The sequence below is a fragment of the Mytilus californianus genome, unplaced genomic scaffold (genome assembly GCF_021869535.1).
Source record: "Mytilus californianus isolate M0D057914Y unplaced genomic scaffold, xbMytCali1.0.p SCAF_6, whole genome shotgun sequence".
In the NCBI taxonomy this organism is placed as follows: Eukaryota; Metazoa; Mollusca; class Bivalvia; order Mytilida; family Mytilidae; genus Mytilus; species Mytilus californianus.
The window spans coordinates 109573236-109598566 of NW_026262712.1; the positions used below are offsets into that span (position 1 = coordinate 109573236).

At 31.7% G+C, this 25331-nt stretch overlaps 1 protein-coding gene across 1 annotated transcript in view; it reads left to right on the forward strand.

The window, feature by feature from the left end:
- The first annotated feature begins 7050 nt into the window (after positions 1-7050).
- LOC127704852 (uncharacterized) overlaps positions 7051-25331 on the forward strand; it is a 40616-nt gene continuing 22335 nt past the window's right edge. Inside the window, exons 1-6 of the mRNA XM_052209078.1 lie at positions 7051-7146; positions 12891-13106; positions 15175-15352; positions 17810-17954; positions 18568-18750; positions 19946-20004. Of these exons, the coding sequence (XP_052065038.1) occupies positions 12895-13106; positions 15175-15352; positions 17810-17954; positions 18568-18750; positions 19946-20004 (777 nt within the window). The 5' untranslated portion in view covers positions 7051-7146; positions 12891-12894. The remainder of the gene's footprint in view (positions 7147-12890; positions 13107-15174; positions 15353-17809; positions 17955-18567; positions 18751-19945; positions 20005-25331) is intronic.

Below are 25331 nucleotides of genomic sequence, written 5' to 3' on the forward strand. Positions count from 1 at the left end.
ATAAAATTTTGACAAAATGTTTATTTTGACCCTTTAGCAAAAATATAAAAATTTCAAAAAATTTGAACCAACCACTTTATCAGAAAAATTTCATTTGTTATACAGCAGTTTGACAAACACTAATTTTGATCATTGAGAAGCTTAATATTTCCTTAACAATACAACGTGATTAAAACGTTTATTTGATTTTTACAGAGTTATCTCCCTGTAGTGTTAGGTACCACCTTAAAGGCAAACAGAACTTTTTTCGCGTTAATTTGCAAATACATTTTGTATACATTTTTATTACCAGATTCTCCAAAAAATTTGACTATTTTGGAATTCTTTGACGTCACAAATATTCACACTAACTACTCAGATGCAAAGACCATTTGTGTATGACCTTTGTTTAGTCTACAAATTTTAATCCTCCAGATCGTCATGTATTCCGTGTAATCAATAATTACTGACAGTAAAAATAGTTAAGGCTTAATTCCAATATGTTTCGGATATTTTAAGTGTTTTCTCCCTTTGCCTCGACTTAGTTTTTTTTTAATAGACTGGCGGGAATATACAAAACAAGCGAGATGTCGATCTATTTCTAAAAAAAAATTAGTTCAAACTAAGGACAATCTTTTAAGGATGTTCGCTACTCTGTTTCAAAATAACAAGCTTTTTAAAAGACTATTATAAATTGATAGTATATAAATAAATGAACTGAAAAAGCAGAAAAAAATGCAGGGTCCGTGTGCTTGTTTTCGAGATATAAGCCATTGAAAATTTGGCGGGAAACAATTCTCTCTAGATTTTTCATACATTTAACATTGGCACCTTTTTTCTTTCAAAAACAATGAAAAAATAACAAGGATTCTATAAGATTTTCAAATATGGCTTTTAAACTATATGTAATAAAATTATGAAAAGAAAAGTATGGGTTAGTGGACAAATTATTTAATGGCAAAACATGGATAAAACCAGAGGATTCCGAAAATTTTGCAAAAATTAAAAATCAAGAGGAGCGAACATCCTTAATAACTTTAATGGCATTTACATATTTCAAAGTATAATTAATTATAACAAGTGGTCCGATATCTTGAAATGTTTTAGTTATTAGAACAATCAATGTGACAAACTATATGCAGATATATTAAGAGAACAAGTAAAAAAGACAGAGGATGCTATTAAAGAAGATTTTGGTCTGTTTGGTTTGGCATGCCTTACCAGATTGATAGTTCAAATATATTAGAAATATTATCAAAATGGTGGTACTTCTTCCAATTCCTCTATACGCAATTTGTTTTGTTGTTTTCCGTTCTGGTTGTTATTTTGCTGTCTCGTTGCTGCATACATGTATAGTTTCATCAAATATTATACTGATAGTATGTGTAACAATTACTTTAAACTTCTTACCCCATATATCATTAAACTTTCTAACTCATCATGTACGTTTGAAACAAACAATACCAAGTCCATAATCAAGACGTCTGCTGATGGTAAATTTTTAGATGTTGTTTTCTTTAAACAGTTTTCTCATAGAAAGTCCTCAAAGCAACAATTAAAATAGCCTTACATATATATATTTTATTCTGATAAAACCTTTGTTGATACAATGGTATACAGAAACACAGAGACATACATACTAATTTTATAAGACATACGATACATGTGCATGTGATTAGGCAGCAGCAGATCAAGTCTTCTTTCAATAGAGAAGAAAAGAATACATTGATTTCAATACTTACTTTTTACCAGAGAGAATCTATATTTTAATTTATAATTCACAATGAACTTGCACAACTTTTTGAGTTTTGTTTGTTTTGGAAAATTCATAACTGCTTTAAACTTTAGGGTGTTAGTGTTGGTAAGGTATTTCCTATCTATAGATTCTTTCCTTTCTTCTGAAAAATATGTACATTCTAAAATATAGTTAAATTCATCTCCAATTTAATTTCTATTACACAAGTTACATATTCTGTTTTCTCCGGGTATGTTTTTCCATTTACCAAATTAACAGTCTAGATTTACAAAGAGTGAACACGTCTTTATCGTCTAGCATATTGAAAAAGTTCTAAAAAGCGAGACTTTCTTTATAAATTCAATAGTTAATCGTTTTGGAACTGTTATTAGTATTTGAACTCCAAGTTTGAATAAATTGATGTTGGAAACTTGTTTTGATCACATGTTTTAACCAATCATAATTGTAAAAGTTTTGATATGTCCATACGTTAAATAGACCACATTCATTTAAAATGTTTTAAATGTTTCACGATATTATTTCCTCCGATGACCTTCTGTCGGAGTATTTTAAAACTTTTAAATACTTGCATGTGTTCCATAATTCCTATACCATCTGCATGATTAAAAATCTTCAAATATTTCGAAACTATGCATTTCCTATACTTAGAAAATGGTTAACTGCCGTCAAATACCAAAACAATTGAGTTTTGTCTTTGCCTTATTATTTTTATTCTCGACTAGTTGATCTTTTAACGAGAAGGGTGGACAAGGGGGACCCTGGTTTCCACTTCCCTCCCCCAACTCCCCAACTCACAATTCCCTTCCTTCTACTCCAAGTCAAAAATCAATCAAAGAAATTTTTCCAGCATATACTTATTTTTTGGTCACCCTGTTATCTCTCCTCGTCCCCTCTTCCACTGGTTTATGTCCCCTGCCCCCTCCTCCAATTGTCCTATTCCTGTACTTCACCTGTGCAATGGACAACTGATAACATGTATAATTCAACTGTTTTCCACTCCTTCTTGTTATATTTCTTTGCACATAAAAAAAATAAAATCATCCAAGTGTCGGTTCATAATTCAGTTGTAATGACTGTCGGTCATACATATTTAGTTATGTTTTTGTTTATTAAAAACGAAATCAATGTTGGTACCGATGAAGGCAATCAATCATTTAATCAACCAACCTAATTTAAACATCGATAAATGAACGCAAAAACCAAAACAGAGTTATTGAAGAAAAAAGGTAAAGGGCCTGCAGAAACAACTGTATAATTCTTATTTGTTTATGATTTCCTTATACTGAAAAATACAGAAGCGTATTAGCGCCCAAAACAATTTTTTTCCATTTATTTATTCATATTTACGTTATATTAATTAACGCAAGCTTTCGCGAAAAAAACGCAAACCTTTGCAAAATAACTCAAAGCTTTAAATTTACCATTTCACAAGTGTATGAAAATTGTTTTTGCGTTAATGTTGTGATACAGTCATATGCATAGCTAGTCTCATATTCTTTCTGACCATACTTTTTCTAAATTTTTTTCTCTTTTCATTTCCAATCTTACTGTAAAATTTCTATGTTATTGTCCAAAGGTAGGGAATTTCGCAATATTAATGCAAATATAGATATATACTGATCTTTCAATTTTAGACTGTGTCAGATTTTATTTTTGACAAGAATGGAAAGGAAAATCGCCAAACAAGTAATATATTTTTTATTTGCCATTAATAATGGCAGGTTTAATAATTTCCAGAAAGAGGCCTTATAAATGCACTTTCTCGACAACAATAATTTAAAAAAATAATAACTATTTTTGTTCTAAATTGGTGTTCATTCTTCATTAAGAAAAAATACATTTCCTGTATTCAAGTCTGAATGTACAAATACCTAATGCTGAGATATTTCCAATTACTGTTAAATAGCAATATAATGGGATATAAATGTAAAACAAACAAATAAATTTTATTGTAGAAAATGCTCAGTTAAGAGTTATGCAATTTTGTTTAATATTTCAACCAAATTTCTGATAATTGTAACTAATTAATTAGAACTTGGGTATTGACTTATGTCAGATGATAATGGCACTGATTTTACAAGTAAAATAAAATTTCCTTGCATTTTTTATACATATTTTTTTCATTTTAAGTATTTTCTTTGAAAAAAAAACACGTCAGATTAATCATTCAGCCAGCTAGCAAAATTAACAGAACTTTCAATGTACTGTAGATCAAAATAAATAATACATTTGTAGGTTTACTATTGAGGTCAAGAATGTGTGTATTCAGTTAGGTGTGTAATAAAAATTGTGTCTAATATTGTTTAACATGTTGTATTACTATGGCCTTTTATAGAAAAATGAAGATAACACTTAAGCTTTAAAAATGTGTTGCGCCCAAAGCGCTTTTCTGGATTTGCGTTAATCAGGAACGCTCAAACCAACAAATGTGTTAGCCAAGGATTTTAAGCACATACACATAGCTTACAATATGGTTTAGGTTTTGCTCATTGTTGAAGGATGTACAGTGTTTGGTAATTGTTCGCTTCTTTATACTTTAAATTTGGCCTTTACAACTAATATCTCATTGGCAATCATATCTCATCTCATATTTTATTATAAGAAAGTATAGGCAAACATGTGTGTTCTTTAAAATGTGCACACATTAATGTTCTGTTGAAACGTCATCATTGTGCACAATGAAAATGACTAAATTGTGAACAAACAAGTTTCTGTGAATTGGTTTTTACTTAATTAAACCATTAGAAAGCAAATGAATCTTTATTTATTTGTTATTTGTTTCCTAATTTAATAATACGTTATTGAGTCAAGAGGCAAGATAAACCTAAAAATTGAAAATTAAAGTGATACATAATAAATACATATGCTGCTATTATAGACAATTTGTTTTGGCATTTAAATTTTAGGTATATAACGTTCAATCATTTTGCCATTAGGGTTACAGATATCTCATTTATTCGGAATAAATGGTATTTTCCTCCTATTTAATCACCGTCCTCTTTCAAGGAAGTGTCGGCTACTCTTTTCCATAACATGAACGAGGGTGTAAGCGATTCAGGAGAAATACCAATTTCCCCCTCGGAGCTGAATGAGCCTGTTGTATTACTGTTCTCCTTGGGGTTTGATGAGTCCTGTGTGTTAATCTTGGGGGGAGGGGGTGAAGATTGGTGAACAAAATGAAGAGTCGGACATCATAAGCGTTTTCTTTGAATTTAACTCTTACAAAGAGTTTGAGTTATCAAGAGAAAACTATGAATGAGGACGCTTTGCTCAGCTCAAACGGGATGCACGTATCATAAAAACGATGCAGTACCGTCAAATTTGCTAAGGAACCAAGTGTAATGTGCAGCTTATACCTAGCCGAATGGCGACATTTGTCGTGCTGCCGAATAAAAAACACACCAAAGTCAAAGAACTGGTTTTGTTACAGATATAAATTTTAACTAACTTTTATGCAAAATTTGAAGGTACATTTTGAATTGTGGTACATTACATTTTGATTTGTGGTACATTCTGGTTAAGTTTTACGACTAATTTCCATCTTTGAGTGGTGTTGTCAACGTATATTTGTCACAAGTTCCGCCTAGCAGACATTCCTCGGGAAAATTTGTTATAAACAATGCCATAATATCATCTCCTGTTGGAACAAATATTCTATAACCTTTATTCCGTTAGGAACAAATACCGTAACATCTGTTCCAGTGGAAACAATATTGCATACTCAGATTTCTTCCACTTGGAACTTATTTTATGAAGGCACTTCTATTTCATGACAGTACGTGTAAAAGTAGCAACTAGGCTAGTTTGCGTGACGTTTACAAAATTAAGATAAACACAGCAATTTAAAGCACACGTGCTAAATGATATAAGAAGATGTGGTATGAGTGTCAATGAGACACTCTCCATCCAAGGCACAATTTGTAAAAGTAAACCATTATAGGTCAAAATACGGTCTTCAACACGGAGCCTTGGCTCACACCGAACAATAAGCTATAAAGGGCCCAAAAAATGACTAGTGTAAAACCATTCAAACGGGAAAACCAACGGTCTAATCTATAAAAAAAAAACGAGAAACGAGAAACACTTATGAACCACATCAACAAACGACAACTACTGAACATCAGATTCCTGACTTAGGACAGGTGCAAACAAATGCAGCGGGTTTAAACGTTTTAATAGGTACCAACCTTCACCCTTTTCTGAAACAATAGTGTAACATCACAACATAGAAAGACACACTATAAAAATCAAGGAATTGTATATTTAAAAATTTAAATATACAATTCCTTGAAAATATCAATTGAAATGGCTTAACTCAATCAAAAGACATATTAACACAAGTGAACATGTACTGAACGAATACATTTTATCTATGACACAATGTAAATACAAAATCAATAAAATAAGGGGTTAGATGTTAAACGATTTCAGAAAAAAAACCTTGAATAAAATGTCGCCAAATAGAATAATGTACACAGATAAATGAAAATCATTTTGTAGTAAGGTATACAGTATAAATGGAGAACGGAAATATTTTTTTACAAAATAAAAAATTTTGTTGTTCATATTACGAGAACAGAAGTGAAAATTTATAGTCATACCAAACACTCATCAAAGCTGTTATATATTAAAAATAGAGAGACGAGATATAATATTATATAACAAAACATTAAATAACAAAAAAGCATTACAAATTGTAAAGTTTATAAATTGAAGTTAATTCCTGTTTTGATAATAATTCATTCTAACTTACAAAATCATTTAAAATACAGTCCTTCTATGAGGGGAGGGGGTTCTTCTATTGCGACTTCTTATTACAGTTTCAACCAGGTACTTTCTATACTAACGTTAGCATAGAAAGTCCCTGTTTCAACTTATGTTTTTTTGCTTGACAATGTCACAGAACTTTAAAAAAAAAAATGCTATGTGCAATTTATGTATTGTGTATGTTATTCATATATAAAAGAAATGATAATATTTCATTCTTTTATGTTGATTTGCACACCAACTTGTTTACAGTATCCGTGTACATCAATTTTTATCATGATTTAAAGCCGGCAAAATAGCAATTTGATTATTTGGCACCGGCAAAATTACCACTGCCAATTAATTTTGAAAAAAATAAGTTAGATCCTATCATATAACCTGCAGACAGATCTATTTTTAAATGTTATAGTACAACTACGAAAAGGTCGTTATTGACCATTCTTTCATATAATTTTCATGGGTAGTTGTTCAATAAGATTCATATCATTTGTGTGTTTTTAATAAGGTGTGTAGCATCGCTAAGTGGAAGATGACATTTGATGTCATAGGAACTTTTTTCGCACAAAATTTGATTGATCTCTCCCACTGATTTGGATAAGTCCTGTTCATTTGTTTATACAAAAGGCTTTAAAGGCTTGACAGTAGTGAGCGGTTTGATGATATTTTTTTTTATAACCCAGAGTACAAGAAATCTAGTATACATCTAAAGAAAAGAAAAGGCAGTTTAAACATCATGAACTACACACATACATGTATATAAATATATAATATGAGGCAGGTGTTACCTAAGAAAGGGGACGAAGTTCGTATAAATTGGGTACGTCTAAACACTGCTCAGGACCTCCTGAGTGCACTCAGGACATACAAAGTGCACTCCGGACCCTTTATAGGCATCGTATTTGCACACAGGATGGCTGTATATATTCGTTACACGCTACTTATTTAAGAGTTAAATTTTGGTAGAATTTGAAATCGAACTTAGATAGATATGTCAATTTATATAAAATAATGAGGGCACGTGTCACTGATTACACAACTACTGAGCCGTGAATTATTCAATCAACAAAATTGATTGGATTATCTTTATTGTTGTTTATGAATTGTGTTGTTAGTACAGTGTAACGTTTAAAATTAATAACACGATGTTTTAAGTTTTTAGGGATTGTTTAATGTAGTTAAATTTAAATTATGCATAGTAAATTTTACGTTTATGGAGAAAAAAATTGAAGAAAAAAAACATTTCTACTATGGATACCTATGGATTTTCAGAACGCTGGCACTGTTGTACCATTATATTCTGCTGTACTTCATCATTGTTGTGTTTAATTGTATTTAAATTATCATATTTGGGTATTATTCGATGTACTTTTTCAGTTTATTTTTCATGATGAGGGCTAAATTAATTTTGTTGTGGTCTGCAGTTCATGCATAAAGAAAATAAAAAAATCATGTTGTTTTATAGTTGCCGTTTTTCTGTAACAAGTTCGATTTTTGTTTTTCTTTGGGATTTTTTTCCCTCTCTCCAAATCAACTTAATAAACAAAAACAATGTTTACTGAATATCAAATTTTATTGAATTTGTATATCTTTATTCTCAATAAACCATATACATAGGTATAGAGAAGACAATTATGTACAATATTTACAATGACAATATTTAGATGAATTTATTTATATGATTTGCTAAGTCTAATATCCTGGCTGCGTACATGCTGTCCTTGGTCTTTTTCTTTGGTTTGGCTTACGAGCAAGTTTCTGGGGTTTTGGCACTTCAAAATATGTGCACGAAGACTTAGTCGTGGTTTGAACGGATTTCGTGTCAATCAACAATCTCCGAAATAGCCTTGCTCGCTGTTCTTTTGTTTTCGAAAACCAACATTGAAATGATGCATCATGTTTTCTGTACGGACCGAAATGTTCATAATTTTTTTTTACAGTAAAATACCAAAATAGGATAAATGGCGAGAGTTCAATATACGATAGCACTTATTTAGGACAGTAAACTGACAAAAATAAACATGGGAAGAACTGAGAAACAAAATCAAATATTTTTTTCATTTGCTTTACAATAAAAAAATCATTTTATTTAATTTAGTTTAGAATCATACTACAATCTTACTTACAAAATGTTTAGAAATAATACCCAAATATGATAATTTTCAGAAAACGGAGACAAATTCATTTTTTTCAGAATTTATTTACACATTGAAATTTGTTCTAGGCATGTATTACTGCATGGACAAGAACGATTTAAATGAGAAATAAAATCTTACTAAATGCTGATTTGTTAAACATTCGTATTACTCAGAAGTAAAATTTAAACTGTTTTACAACAAATCATTCTTCAGAATTTACTTTTACATTAAAACTGCTCAAGGAATCTTAATACTGGACAAGAACGAGCTCAATGTAAAACCAAATCTTACCATATGAAATTGTTTAGAAATAATCGCCACATTTTGCAATAATTTATATCGATATTCTTGAACGTTTTCAGATGAAATGAATTGAATTAAAATTTCCCAACTATATGTAGATTACTCATATTTCTCAAATGGCTTCAATTATTACAAACAAAACGAAAAGTTTATTTAACATTTTTTCTAAAACAATATATCTTCATTGTTCTTTATTTTTCAAAAGACATCTTGGTTTTGTTTGTTTGCCAAGCTTACTTGTATGAGGTTAGTACCATTACTAATCACTCCTAATTTATGGCTGTGTTTGGATATACGCCTAAGGCAGCCTACAAAAATGTATGGTTACCCATAGGTATCTTTGGGTACCCATGGTTTGATATTTTGAAATATAGAATATCAAACCAAAGGTACCTATGGATAACCATAGGCCACCTCTGGCGTATATCCAAACACAGCCATTAAAGATCAAACGACCTAATCAACATGATAATTGATATTCAATATAATTATCGGTCATGCCTGACATATTTCATAAAATCGGCGCATGCCAATGAAAACTTCATTAACTTCTTAAATATTAAATTGATTTTATCAAAACAAAAATTATAAGATGGAGAATTGAATTATCTATCGAATGCATACCTTCACTACTCACTAAAACAACTATTTCATGTCCTGAGTGCACTTTATATGTCCTGAGTGCACTCAGGAGGTCCTGAGCGGTGTTTAGACGTACCGTAATTGTTTTGATAAGCATGAACTTTTGTTGTGATAACTACTTACACCTATTCCTCAAACACCAACATAATTTTACAGGTAAGGTAAATTGTCGGTAGATCAAAGGATGGTGGCATTCAAGGAATAAACCATTAATATTTATACGAATTATGACACCTGTTGTGACTTGATTAGCTTGGGTTTGCAAACTTGTCATAAACCTGTCGCCAGGTAAAATTTTGTACAATTTAATTTTTGACTTTTACCAATTTAGGAGACGAAATTGATCAGAATTATTTTCATCGGTTTGCAAATGGCAAAAATGTCGCTGGTGAAATAACTTACATGACTGAGTTCACAGATTTAGTAATAAGTCATCAAATACTAAAAAGACTCTTAACTAGCTATGCTAGCTGAAAACAGAAACGACATGAACAAGTCAAAAAATTGATTGCAGACACAAATTTTGACTTGCAGAAATCAAAACAGAAATAGACTTATTTAAGCTCAAGCTCAGACTGAAAGTGTGGTAGTATTTTTTTCCCACCAGATAAAATTATAACTGTTAAAATGTTCTCCCCAGTCTTTAATGTGACATGATATTGCCTGAATATGCTGCTACTGTATCTGAAACAATTTTCATATAACGTGCGATGGATGTGATGCTATAATCATGATAATTTCTAGAAAAAAGATAGTGTTTCAAAATTCACTGTTTATCAGGATGCTACAGTATATTAAAAGACAAGGAAAGTCCTGTTATGACTTTGTTTCCTGAAATTAATGAAAATCCAAAGTAGTGAAACAAAACAGAAAATAAAAAAAGTCTCACAAATTTAACCATTGCTAGGAAATGGATTTTGTCTAGTCTGTAAAGAAACTTGCAGTAGATGAGACAGCAGTATTCTTTTCTAGCAAAGCAGCTTGAACAATTTACAAATAACCTCAATATCTTATTCCTATTTTCACTTACATATAGGACATCAAAGATTTGTATGGAAATTGTAAATTCACAAATTATTGCATGCATTTTTATTGCGATTTTTGAAGAATGGACAAAAATGCAAGATTAAGTATTGCTATTTCAGGAAAATTTGGCATACAGATATATGTATCGGATATCAGAAAGCAAGTTCTTATTATTGCAATAATTACCAAGTCACATTATTCGCATTAATAAAAACCTCACAATAAATTTTGAATTTACAGTAGTTCATGATGAGACCCAATTATTGTTATCTTACATTAAACTTATCTTACTCCTTTGGTTTTCAGGATGATGTCTGTTTCTCATTAAGTAAATCATACCTGTCAACCTATGTCAATGAAAATGCAGGTGATGACCTGCATAGAAGAATGAAATCTCAGGTCATAACGCATACCAACTTTTTCGAACTGAATTTCAGAATTTAGGGGACATTTTTCTTATAATTTATATCAAAGTTTCCAAAACATGTCCACATATGGTTAAGTAATTTAAAATTGTACATTTTATTATTTCATTGCACTTGGACGCCATTGATAGATTTGTGTTACATTGCCTTTATTCCTGTTCATATTCAGTCCATGACATACAAGGTGTCAATTAGTGTTTTCTTTGCATACATTTTTTTTTTATCTTTATATTTTCTTTCCATACATTTGTGCAGCTTTTAAACAGTACCACATATCATATATATGGAAGTTTTTAATGACCTTGAATGGCTATACAGCCTTTGCACGGTCGGTATAATAAACCACATATCAGAGGTTGATATTAGAGTATAATAAAAATAAAGTTAAACAATTAAAAGAGGGACGAAAGATACCAGAGGGACAGTCAAACTCATAGATCAAAAACAAACTGACAACGCCATGGCCATAAATAAAAAGACAAACAGACAAATAATAGTACAGAAGACACAACATAGAAAAATAAAACTAAGCAACACGAACCCCACCAAAACCTGGGGGTGATCTCAGGTGCTCCGGAAGGGTAAGCAGATCCTGCTCCACATGTGGCACCCGTCGTGTTGCTTATCTTATTACAAATCCGGTAAATAGTCTAATTCGGTAAGTCACATTCGTGAAATCAGCAGGGTATTGTAGTTACGACATAAGGAAAATATCCCATATCATCTGTGAAACGGTTATTCCATAACAGTCAACCAACTAATATAAGGAGGTATAGATGAAAAAAGTAATTTTCAAAATTTTTTATTTTTTAATTGTTCTAAGGTAGAACAATAAGTAAAAGTATTATTCTGATATGTTTTTGCATTCAATTCATTTTAGATTTAATCTTTTTACAAAAAAACATAAGTTTAAGGAGTATATTGTGAATTGACAAAAAAAGGGGAAGTAACTCAATTTGTTTTTAAAACAACTTTGAAATACACAAATTATTTACGACCTAAAGCTAAGGTAATTGGTGTTAATTAACAGTGTGTTTGACACCAAAGCTGTCAAGTGAAGCCATGCACTGAAATGGGTCACTTGAGCTAAGTTTACACAGCTAGTTGAACTTCTTGTCCAGGAAGAATTTCGAATTTGCCGGTATTTTAAAGAAATCAGTTTATATCTAATCAGTCTGAAGGCTTAGGAATCCGGGTGAAAAAGGGTAATTTTTCGAATTCCTGGGTTATTTGGTCACCCGGCGGGTGTTCCAGGAGACCCCTCAGAATTGTGAAAATCTCGGGTCACACCCGCAGGATCCAGGTCAGTTGACAGGTATGCTTAATGAACAAATGAGTATGACAGATTAACAATATTTAACATGTTTGGTATGGGAATTGGTGAGTAGGAGTATATATGTCTATTTGGAAGTTGTCATATGGTCTTGATTTTGACCATTAAAATTTAGAATTAAGTGTACATATGTAGTTTAGAAATTATACTTGTACATCTCATTGATACATGTAGGTCAACAATATTTTGTATGTGAATTTATTATATTTGCATGAACATTTACATACATATGCAACTGAAGATTTCATTTCACTATGGAGTGAGTTGACCTCAAAGAGTTCATTGCTTTAAAAAATCCAATGTTTTGGTATCCAAGATAGTAGGCATGTTTATTGAGTCAACTCATGTACTGTATTAATGTGGTTCAACTGCATCAAATAATGTATCAGAAACATTCTTATATCTTCGTCATTTGAACTCTGGTGGATTGCTGTCTCATTGGCAATCATACCAGATCTCCTCATTGTTGTATTAATCATTTTGAAATTATAATTTTTAAGCATAGACTAATTTTGTTGTTACAGAACAATGTCTGATGACAGATTTTTCAACACTGTACCTGTAGGATGGCGAGGTTTGTTACAGTCAGCCATGAAATCCAATAATACTGTTTTAAACAGAATGAATGCATGGTATGAAGATCAATGGTCATCAAAGTATGGCGGAATATTGTTATGGAATGATCTTATACAGAGTTTGTTGGCAGAAGAACCCACCACTAAGGAAGGAGATCTCATTTTGTAAGTTTTATAACTACTGTTCAGTATTTAATATTCAGTTGAATGACCTATATAAATTGATATCTGAGTTCATCCATACTGTCCAATACAGCCTACATCTTATAATAGTCCCAGCCTACATCTAGAATTAATGCTTGTGAAAACAGAAATCCCAGATTTCCTATTGTTATTTTATACATAATTCATTCATTTGATTTTACAATCAAGCATAAATATATTCATGGATATATGTTAAACGTATTTTGATTAATGGCCTTTTAAATTGCAACTATTGTGAACATTGTCTGAAGGTATAGGGCATGAGTCATGAATAATAATTTGATTTGGTAAGTTTGATCATGATCAAACAGTCTGCACCGTTAGCCACTATTCTGATGTCACAGATTATTAAAATTTTATTTCAGACTAGTAAGTATTTGCAAAACTTTGTTTGGACACATAAGAAAAATTTTGAAATATTGGTCTTCAAACTAGTAGTTGGAAAAATTTTGGTGCAGACTGTCTGATCCTTGAAAGGACATTTCACAGACAAATAACTGATATTTTTATGCTCAGGATTTCTGCAATAAGTTCATGATTATCCTGGTTGCAGGAGGTTGTATGCAGGCGTGGATCCAGGATTTCTGCAATAAGTTTATATTAGTTCAACCTCGTTAATGATCTCATGTTATTATGATTATCCTGATTGCAGGAGGTTGTGTGCAGGCGTGGATCCAGGATATGATGTTAGGGGGCACTTCTGAGAATTAAGAATTAGATGACCATATTTTGACTCAAACCTGATTGTAATTTTCCCTTTATCACATTTCCCCCTTTTTTAAGGGGACAGGGGGAGGTGTACCCTTTCTGAATCCTCCACTTGTGAGTTGGATCCTGGATTAGGTCAAACTAAAATCTGTAAAATTGGTATTTGCTGCATACCGTCCAACATCACAGTCCTAAGGAGAAAGGGAAATGACTGGTTGGTTCTGAGCCAGAATACTGTGTCAGTTTGGTGACATGTGTTCCTCCAGGCTGTTAACTCGTGAGATAACACATTTATACTCCAACTCAGCAGGTCCATAAAGTGCAAAGCAGAGTGTCCTCACATCCTGTTAACAAATTATGTCCTGAATATGCATGAAATATTAGCAGCATCAATCATTGAATCTTGTCTGTGAAATGGACATTGTCCTTAGTATTTTCTTCTTTGATTATTATTTTACTTTTACATTCATTAACACAAATATATGCGAAAGACACCTGTAAATTAAAAAATTATTGCATTGTTTTGCCAGTGGTCAAGGATTTGCAATAATAAATGCATGCATTAATTTCTAAATTAACAGTATAGACACATGTTCATAATGTCCACGCCATATTTTTAAGCTCCAAATAACCGTAAGTGTAGACAAATTTTTTATGAATTCAACAGGCCTTCCAATGACCTCTATACCTGAATCACAACCAAATCATATGCCTTCTGAATTATTCATGGCTAGTTGAAAATTTTAGATGCAAAGCACGTCCCTCTGTTAAAGAGAGTCAAAAGATAACAAAGAGACTTTCAAAAAATATGTTTTTTATAATTTCATGCATAGTATGCTACTGGGCGGATGATGTCCTCAGGAACAAATTGTCCACCAGCAGGTTGGCTTTGAATGGCACTATAGTCCTGTGGTTTTATTAAGTGTGCACATTTAACAATAAAGAGATTAAACATCTGTCTTTCTTCATAAACATTTTTTTGGTGATACAAAAGTGTATTAAATTAATGAACATGCTTACAGAATTAAAATTACCTATATATTCAAGTCCTTAAACATATATATCCATTTAATGCAATCAATCAAAATGAAAAATCAATACCTAATTTATGAGCAGTTTATAATTTACAGTAAAAAACAAAGACAATAACAGCTGAGGAGGTATTATGTGCTTCTATGATTTCAAATTTCATTTTCCACATTTACATGTAGAATTGCAATAATTCATGTCAGCCACAAGTTTGTTTTATATTTTATCTCCAAAACAATAATTAAAAAAAAAAAAAAACGTTTTGACTATTGCCAGGCATTTTGTATTTTAGTGTCACAAGATACAGCCAACTACCAGGATTTCTACAACAAGGTTTGCTTGCATTTTTGTTGCGTCACAGACAATTCATTCCAAAATCCAGTCTGAAATGTTTTCTGGAGGGAATAGGGAATTCTATGCAAATGGACTCCTGGGTTGAAATACTGTACAGAATGTTACACGCATACCTGGTAATAATACGTTTGTGTAATTTCTTATTTTGTTATCTTAACTTAGAATGAATGTAGTTATATTGGTTTTAATCAACTTACTTGACATATATGTTGTATGTTCTTGTGTAACAGTGCATTATTTATGATGATCTGACAACTTTATTTTATGTTTATACTTTATTAATTTCCTACATCAGAATAAATTTTCATCAACAAAGTCACAGTGGGCAAGACTTGGGTATAATTTTTCAAATAGTTGTATTACAGGATACCTATAAGCTGTATTGCATTTGGAATAAAGAATATATACACAAAACACACCTTTTCAGTAAGACATTGTCACCTAATATGTCTAACCTTGACCTCATTTACACACTCCTGAGGTCAGGTAAAGTTTTAAGGATGATCTCTTTTCCTCAGTAAATATATATGATAGCTCAACAATGTTTGATGTATGGATTATCAATGGTTGTGAGGTGCAGGGCTCACTAAGATGAGTCCATTACTCCTGGACTCATGAAAATTAAAACTTTGGTACTAAAACCAGAAAGTTAATTACCAGCCAAAGTTTTATATCAACAATCACAGAATGAAATGTTTTTTGTTGAATATACATTATAGATTCTTGATAAATGTAAAAAAATGTGCACAGGTAACTTAGTAAGGTAGCAATAAACAGTTAGGAAAAAATGTTAAAATTTTCCCTCATAAATTTTACCATCCCCTTTTCATTGCCTTCTTGCAATATTAAGCTTACTGTTTGTGTCATATATGTGCATATGTATGTAATCAGAATCTTCCATAGATTTCATATCCAGTATATAAAATGGTAAAATATAATTTCTTTTTGGTGTATCCATGGCAACAGTCTGCATTTTTTTGTTATAAAATATAGCAAAAAGGGGGGAAAAGATGTCACATATTTTCCCAAAATTTGACCAAAAGTAGAATTTCAATCACTTCAAGTAATACCTTTTCTGAAACTGTTTACATATATCTTTCAATAAATCCAATGAAAATCATATGTCTTTCGTCTCATTTTTTTGTAAAATTGCGTCAAAAACTTCGTGTAGAAAAAAAGTGTTTGTAAATATTACATTAATTTCTGGACCGATGACCGGTCTAGCTATGAAAATACGGAGAGTCAAACAGAAAATAGCCCATAAAACATGTAAAAAATAATCTTGATGTTCTTATAAACCACCTTTGAAGGCTAAATTAGTACTCAGCTGTCTAAAAATGAATTTTATTACACAATAACTTTCATATTTGAAAAATCCACCGGGGCCAAAATGCGAAACCAAACTCCTAACTGTGTATTGCTACCTAAAGTATACATGGTATACATGCAATGGTTAAATAATTTCCTTAACATTATAATCAATAAGAAACTTGTTTCTTATGACTTTAAATCTTACTTATTTTCACACATGGCTTCCAGATTTTATTTACAGGTCTGTTTTTGTCTTGCCTTGATGGAGTAAAAAAGCGAGATTTAGGTATGCTGTTTCTGATTGTGGAACCATCAACAGTGTACTAGTTTGTGATTATGTCAGTTTATGGGGAACCACTAGTGATAGGTCAATGACATTTGGTATGCAGTTGTATTAGCATTGGCACATCTCATTTCATTGGAGATTATTTGGCTCCACCCCCTCAGTCATGGTCTATTTACTTAAAATGTTTTGCATAGTTTACTTGTTAAAGTTTAGGATTAGATCAGTTTAAGAGGAACCACTAATGTTAAGTCAATGATAGTATACATCTTATCGCTATTTATTCAAATCCGGATGAGTTCTAATATTACACAACTTTTCCGTCAGTTGAAGCTATCTGGTGCCACTTTTTAAACAATGTATTATGCATAATACTTTTCATAGAGAAATGTTTAAACCATCGTTAAGACTTCAAAGCATTTGTATTACTTTAATTTGTGTTTTAAAAAAGTGGATCGTAATCTATCAAAGTTTCAAAATGTTTGCTTTCTAAAATTTTTCCTTCCTTAGCTCATTTCTGATGACCTTTGTTTTTGCAAGACTTGACCCAAAGAGGAAGTTGTATAAGTGACTGTTTTTTTCCGGACTGGACTAAATAGCGATGAGGTGTATTAGCATCTATAAAGTCTTCTTTTCCAAGGAGATATTTGGCCCACCCCTATCAAGGTTCATTGACTTTGAAACTTTTACATTGTTAACAAGTTAAAGTTTTTGTTTAGGTTAGTGTTTAGGGAACCACTTATGAAAAGACAATCGTATTTGGTATGCAGTTTTATAAGAATTGGCATTTCTAATTCGAGATTATTTGGCCCTGCACCTTAAGTCATGGTTCATTGACTTTGAATGTAAGGCATAGTTTATTTGTTTAAAAATTGTCATTTTACTTTTTATGTGCCAACATTTCACAATATAACAATCATATTTATTTACCCACATTTCATTGATATGAATTTTATACTTGAATGCCTTATATTATTAGGCTTCTACAGAAGGACAAAAGATGGGATACTTGCAGTATGAGTTTACACCTGGAAACCAAACCTATGCTAGATCTATTTATCAGCAGCTCCAGAATTCTGAAATCAAGACCTCTCCATGGACAATACCAGCTAGGGTCAATATTGGTATGTTACTTTATTCAGTACCCACAATGCATCTCAATAATGATTTAAGATTATTGCATGAATTTTGGTGAATATTGTCCTGAGTAGATTTTTTAGTGCATGAGTTTGCGAGTATAATATATATTCTATGACAGATATTATTCAACTATATGTAAATATTGATAGCGAAATTGACATTTGATTGGTTGAGACTATCCAAAGTGATATTGAACAAAACTGCATATTCTCACTTTAAATCACAAAAAATGATCAGCAAGGCATGACCTACGAACAAGTCAAATTTTGCCGATATAGCAAGTAGACTGTCACTCTTTATAGGAGCGATTTCCCTTAAATGAGGATTTTTTTTAACCTCTTTTGTATTTTGAGCAAAAACTTAAGAATATCGAGAGAAACTAAACAGACTTAATAATCAGCACTACAAGATCAACAAAACAGATATTTGTCAAGAATTCTATTTTCGTCTACAGGAGAGTGTTGAATATGCACATAGACTAAGGTGAGCGACACAGGCTCTTTAGATCCTCTAGTTTTATAAGTTATTGGAATTGGCAAATATGTGTTTTTAGTATAAAATGAAGATATTTTATAAAATATTTTTTAATGTTGTAAGGATCAGATATGCAAGGCAGTGTTGATACCTGTGAAAAACAAAAAGAGCAGGATGACGACATGGAAGGAGTTACCTCTCCTGACAATGAAGGAATGACCTCCCCTGATTTAATCATGATAGAGGAGGAACCACTACATAAATTACCAAGACTAGAAATACATCCTTTCACTCAAATGGACCATTGTAAGATGTTATGAAACTTTATATTTTATTTTATTGCTAAGTTCAAGTTAAATTCCTTTTAAAAATTTGAGTGTACAAAATAACATGGCTGAATGAATTATATATATAAATCATTGTGGATAACTATTGAAGATTCTAATGCAACATCTTATGTAACGTTTATTTTGATTGGATAACATCACCAATTTTTATGGCATCAATTCACAATTGATGCTATGAAAACGTATGCACAAGCGCAGACGACGTATGACAGATTTTAAATGTATGATATGACGTTGTTTTCTGTCAGTTTCATTAGAATGGAGATAACAGTATTGTAATTTAAGCTTCGACTGCATCAACTGGTGATTTGTTGGTCGCAAATACCTGTTTAGTGGCTCCGCTAAACTTAATTTGCTACCATCAAATCATCAATTGATGCCGTCATAGCTTAAAATACAATACAGTTAACTCCTAAATTTAAAAGAAATATAAAATGTATCTCTGCATAGAGTGCATTACAATATTTTTCCACTTGAGACAGTTTAATTTTCCAAATTAAGACATTAGGGTTGCCAATCATTTTGAATATTTAAAATTTAACTGTTCTGAGTTGAAAATATTGTATCGCAACAAATGAAGTTTTGGAACTTATTTCTCTCAAGACATTTGGAAGAAGTGTAAGCAAGCATTATTTTTCTTTGACAATTTTTTAAAAGGTTGTATTCCTTCTATGTAGCATAATCAGATATTATAGCCGTTTTTCATGACGTCACAATAGCTTTATCAGAGGAAAGCAAGAAAACTTGACATACTAAATGAATTTTGACTAATGAACAACTGAGATCAACCACACATTTGATCATATAAACTAATCAACAGTTTCGGGGAAATAAAAATCAGCTAAGAAGTAGAGAAAAGCTGCTACTCATATCAGTCCATTTGTATTTCCAAGACAACTATGATGGAAACAGAAATAAACCTTTGATTTTCATTTTGTTCAAAGTTACTAAAAACCAATTATTAAATGGTAATTCAAACAAATTCATGAATATTTAAGAAAATTTCTCTCATTGGTTGGTGTTTAGCCAGTAAGTAATAAGAATTTTGGAAATATTTACAATGTATTTTATACTACCTTTAGTTTTCCACTTTATCCAACTTGACTGATTAAAATCAATGTACAATAGCTATAGGAATTCTATTATTTTTTTAGCTCAGGTTACTTGCTTGATGGAGGAAAACTCACAGATAGATATTCAACCAGAAGATTTGGTATGATAAGCCTATACGTATGCAACTTCATTTTCAAATGGTCTGTTTTATCTAGACAAGTTATCTTAACACCAACAGGGCTCACACTACTTCAGAATTATAGGGAGAAGTGACTTCTTTTTTGAAACTGATAGGGAGAAGTGGTGAGATATGAAAGAGAAGTGATCGTTCCGCTCATGGCGCTACAATGTTTGGTTTTTCAAGGCAGTGCTTTAAAGCCTTTCTGGTTGCCGGGTTAATCTTTCCTTCCGCGATATCCAACTTATCTACGTGGGGGGTCATTAGGCTCCAAGTAGATCCGGAAATGTTGAATTCTCTCCTCTTCTTATTATGATATAAGATGTTTTTTGTTTCATTTCATTTACATTGGGAAATAGAGAAACGATCATTGTGTTTTGTTAGTTTTAAAAACTTTTGATATATTTGTATTTTGCATTATAAGCAGTAAACCGATTGACAAACTAGAATTATTTGAATTCCGTGTGGAAAGAGGTCGGGTTAATTTTGAGTGTTATCTGCAATCTAGATGTTTATAAATCATTTCAGTCGTTGATATAATAATTAAAGGTTGACTGAACATGAATTATATTATACAATTTAAAGCGCATTTCTGTTTATGCACGTGAACCCGTCTAACGTTATTGTTATTTCGCAGTTATATAAAGTAGCAAATTATCGTTCCTGAATAGGTGGGGCCGTGGTAGCCGATCCTGTTCCTCAACTTCCAGTTTCTGCACTGTGCAACTATTACAGTTATCGGATACATTTTTAATTAACGATGCCAAGTACTTGTTGTTGTGTACCTGGATGTCATTTAAGAGGAGGACATGCATTTCCAAATGAATTAAAAAGAAGGAAAAGTTGGATCAACGCCATGGCCCATACTCAGATTGGACGAGAACACGATGAAATCGTGGAGTCCATCTCAATCAGCTGTTGTTTGCAAGGCACATTTTACTGAAAAAGACTACGTGCAGGAAACTATTCATGGTAAAACTCTATTTTCTTTTTGAAATATATAGTTATATATGTAATCGCCATGCGAATAAACCAAAGTCTGTTTATCGTTTTAGAATAAAAGGGGATGGTTAATTCAAGATTACAATTCAATGTGATCTGTTTGAGATTTTTTGGTGATTGCTACAATTATAATGATTTCTTACATACTGACAATTATTTTAGCAGTAATTATGCTAATGTAGTAATGAAAGGAATGCATAACCTATGCCTCATAGACTTTCTTGAAAAATATCAATGACAATGTTAACAGGAACAAAACAATGACATGCTCTCATCTATATTATAGTTATTTAGGTACAAACAATGTACGTTTGTTGCATAAGTCTCTCATTGTTTGTCCTTTGGATTTACATAACATACATTGAATCAGGCAAACATAGTTTTATCCAGATTGTAATGAATAAATCTAGTTAACAGTGTTCCAGCTAAGTCATTTTCACAGGGCGGTCCTCCCGCCCTTTCCAGAGTGCCGCCCTGTGCCCTTTTTCTGATGCCCTGCCCTTTTTCGTAAGGCCATGCCTGTATTGCCGTAATATTTTGATGAAAATACAATTATTCTACCTGTCTTCATATTTATGACAAGTTTATGACCCTCAGCCAATTAACATTTACAGCAGGTGTAATAATTTGATAAGTTGTGATTACAGATAATCCGCTTATCGACATCGGATGGGTCATTAATCCGTTAATTAAACTTCATAATTGATCATTGTAATAATTTTTCTCATTAAATTTGGTCAGTCAGCATTTCAATTTCAATATTTCTCAAAAGATGACAATTTGCGTTTGATGATCCGTAGATCGTCTGTTGTTTATATGTCAAAGTTTTTTTTTTAAATTGATTTTTTAAACTAGTTTTAATCCAGAAGAAAGTAAAAACAATGCTTGACTGTACCTTTCATTGAATATCTATATCCAAATTAAATTAATTAAAGCTGTAATCCATGATCACAAATTGACTGCTTTGTTTACATTTGTTGAAAGCCATGTGCTTTTTTGGCAGGAAAATTTGGAAAACCCCTTTAACAAGAAACAGTTACATTTCATTGTTATTTGTAGACAGTAAGATTTTAATTTTGATTAACTGCTAAGATTATTTCATTAAAAATGAATACTTTCTTGGGGTGAAACTGATAATACTTTAATACTCTACATCTAGGGGTGTGTAAAATGGAAAGGGGGGGATTTTTTTATATATTTTTTATATATAATATTACAAATATAAGTTTAACAGTCTGAAAAGACATGGTTAAATGGATTTTAATTCTGAAAAACTCAATGTGGTTTATTATAATTCATTTATTATTTCTATCATAATCAGAAACACTGGGCTACATGTATTAGGCATTTCAAACATATATTATTGCCTTCATAAGAACATTCAAGACTATTAATAAGTATGTACCTGTAGTAAAAATACCCTGGTAGGGCCTTAAAATTTCTACTGGGCCCTTGGGAAAAAGTTTTGGGATCCAGGTTGGCACCTGGAGAAAATGTAAGGTATTGTTCCTGACTGTATTGCAGATCTAGTGTAGTATTTTAACTGACATGCACAATTCATTTCACTAAAAAAAAAAAAAAATTCTACAAAACACTGCTGGCTTCTGCATTGCAACTTAACCTTAGACCTACCATGCATCAAAAATGTTCTAGGGAATATACATCCTTGCATGGTCCCTTTAATATATACTGTTACCAAAAAATAAGGTTGATTTTCATCTAGCGTAAAAGTGACTAAAACCCCTCAAAACTCCTAGCTGAAACCCCTGCAGTTAACATAAGACAAAGTTTGACATGCCCTTTTTGAAATATCAATCATTGTGCTAAAGTGCCCTTTTCATGATTGGCTCCCTGCCCTTTTGAAATCCTAGCTGGAACATTGGTTAATATTTTGCCAGGTAGTACAAAGTATACATTGCTAATGGAAGTTCATTTAATTATCAAAAAACTAATGTTTCATAACCTTTTTCAGGGCGCAAACCCACCATACAGACATAAGTCTACTGCCATTCCAAGCCTATTTTCCTGGACCAAGCAAGAGACTAAATCGTCCACAAAAAGAAAAATCAGGGCAGTTTCCTGTGAAAACAAAAGAACTAAACATGATGAATATTGTAGTAGAAATCTAGAGGAAAGTTTTGATTGTAAAGTTGGTTTTCCTGAAGAAGTCATTCATACTGCAGAAAGGATTTATGACTGTCCACCACCAACTGCCGAGCTAATGTTGAGCTTCACAGATGGAATTACGCAAACACCATCAATGCCTATGTTTTCAGCAGAGAATTTTGAAATGAAGACACCTGACACAGCCATGCATTTTTATACCGGTTTAGAGTTGTATACTAAATTTTTATTTGTTTTGACCACACTTGGTCCAGCAGCACATTGTTTGAGATACATATATTTTCAAATTGATAGGGTGTCTGTTGAAAATCAGTTTTTTTTATGACTTTGATGAAATTGAGGCATTATACAACCAACTTTGAACTGTCTAGATTCTAGATTGAATCTAGTGTTAAGAATATTGTGTATACATGGATTGTTTTTATGTCTAAACAGTGTATAAAAACAGAAACACTGAAAATACTTGTATGTTCGACACCTGGTGGTTTAGTCAACTGTGTCTCTAACAAGGGTCCGGAAATGGTCATATTTGCCAGTCATGTCCTAAGATGAAACTATTTGTCCTAAACGAGTAATTGAGATTTAGGACAATTTTTTTTTTTTACAGAAGTAATTTCGTCATTTCATTGACTCAATGTTTGAAATCGGATTTCTTAATCGCCATTTTGCACTTGTGATCACTTGTTTTTGTTTATAATCCCTTTCCTGTAATAAAACTGTCACTACAGTAGTTTGATAATCCTGAGGGCCCTCCTAATATCTATATCAATGCCTCCGGGAAACATTGGCTAATGATCGCTAATCACTTTTTACCTGTGGTTTTAATTCACATGTACACCTGACAGTGATCACAAGCTCAGAATAATATCTTTAAAACATTAAAGTTCCCTGACAAGTGTATTCATTATTTATTTACTTTTCATCAAAGACAGTCATCAATTCTGATTTAAAAATTAAATCTAAATTTACGTAGAAAAAAGTATTTTTTCATGAGTAACACATGTACTTTATTTACTATGTAATACGCATGCGTGAAATTGTCTTCAGCAAATTTGATATTTAATCGTAAAATGCAAATTGATTTCATGCTAAATTAAACAAGTGCAACTATTATCTGTTATATTCAAACACTTTTAAAGGTAATAAAATAAAAAAAGCCATAAAAAGCAGGTGATTTCCTGTCAATTTGATAAACAAAACAAATCCCGGAAATGAATCCGGAATTATTCGTACTTTAAAATATCGCAAACTTCCGGTTTAAAGAAAATTAAGCAATGTCTTAGAAATTAACCTTTTTGAGTCATTAAAATCATTTCAATTTTAAACTGTTGCCTTCCCTAAACTGTCCTTCAAGGTAATGGTAAGACATTTACTTAGTAAATGCGATGAAACAGCAATACAAGTTCGTCATGTTCGTTGATGCTATGAATATAGTCAAGTTGATATCGACAATTTGAAAAGGGGCACCAACTTTTCAAACTTCTCAAAATGACCGAAATTGTCTGGAAAAAATTCTGGATCCTTGGTCTCTAATGCATATGTTGGTTGTACCAGTGACTGTGAAATAGTTGAAAGATGTAGAATAGTTCAATTATGTGATCCAGGTGACAGTGTGATGGCAGACAAAGGTTTAAATGTGCAAGATTTGTTTGCTAACTTTTTTTCAAAAAAAGAAACAGAATTAGTTCCAAAACTCTTATACGGGATAGAAAAGTCTCCAATTAACACGTGCACATAGAGTGAATTATTGGACTTGGCAAAACATACAAAATTCTAATAAATCCTATGAATGGAACTGAAACAAAAATTTCATCTGAAATAACATTTAGTTGTTTTATGTTGTGTAATTTTAGAACTTGTATTGTGCCAAAGGATGCATAAATAAAAGTGACGCAATGAATTTTGTTCTGATATATATATATTTACAATTACATGCACATGTAAATTGTAATGCATATAAAAATAAGGAGATGTGGTATGATATTCAGTGAGTTTATCGAACCAAAGTGCATAAGAAATGGGTTTAAGCAGTTACAAGTGTTACTGTCACTGTACAATCTCCAACAATGAGAAAAACTTGTACCGTGTAAAAAATTTCAGAGATCTTACAACTAAGTTTTGTTGTCTCACCTTGACTTTGGTGAATTGTTTATATCTGTTGATGTAAATATAAAAAAAAAGAT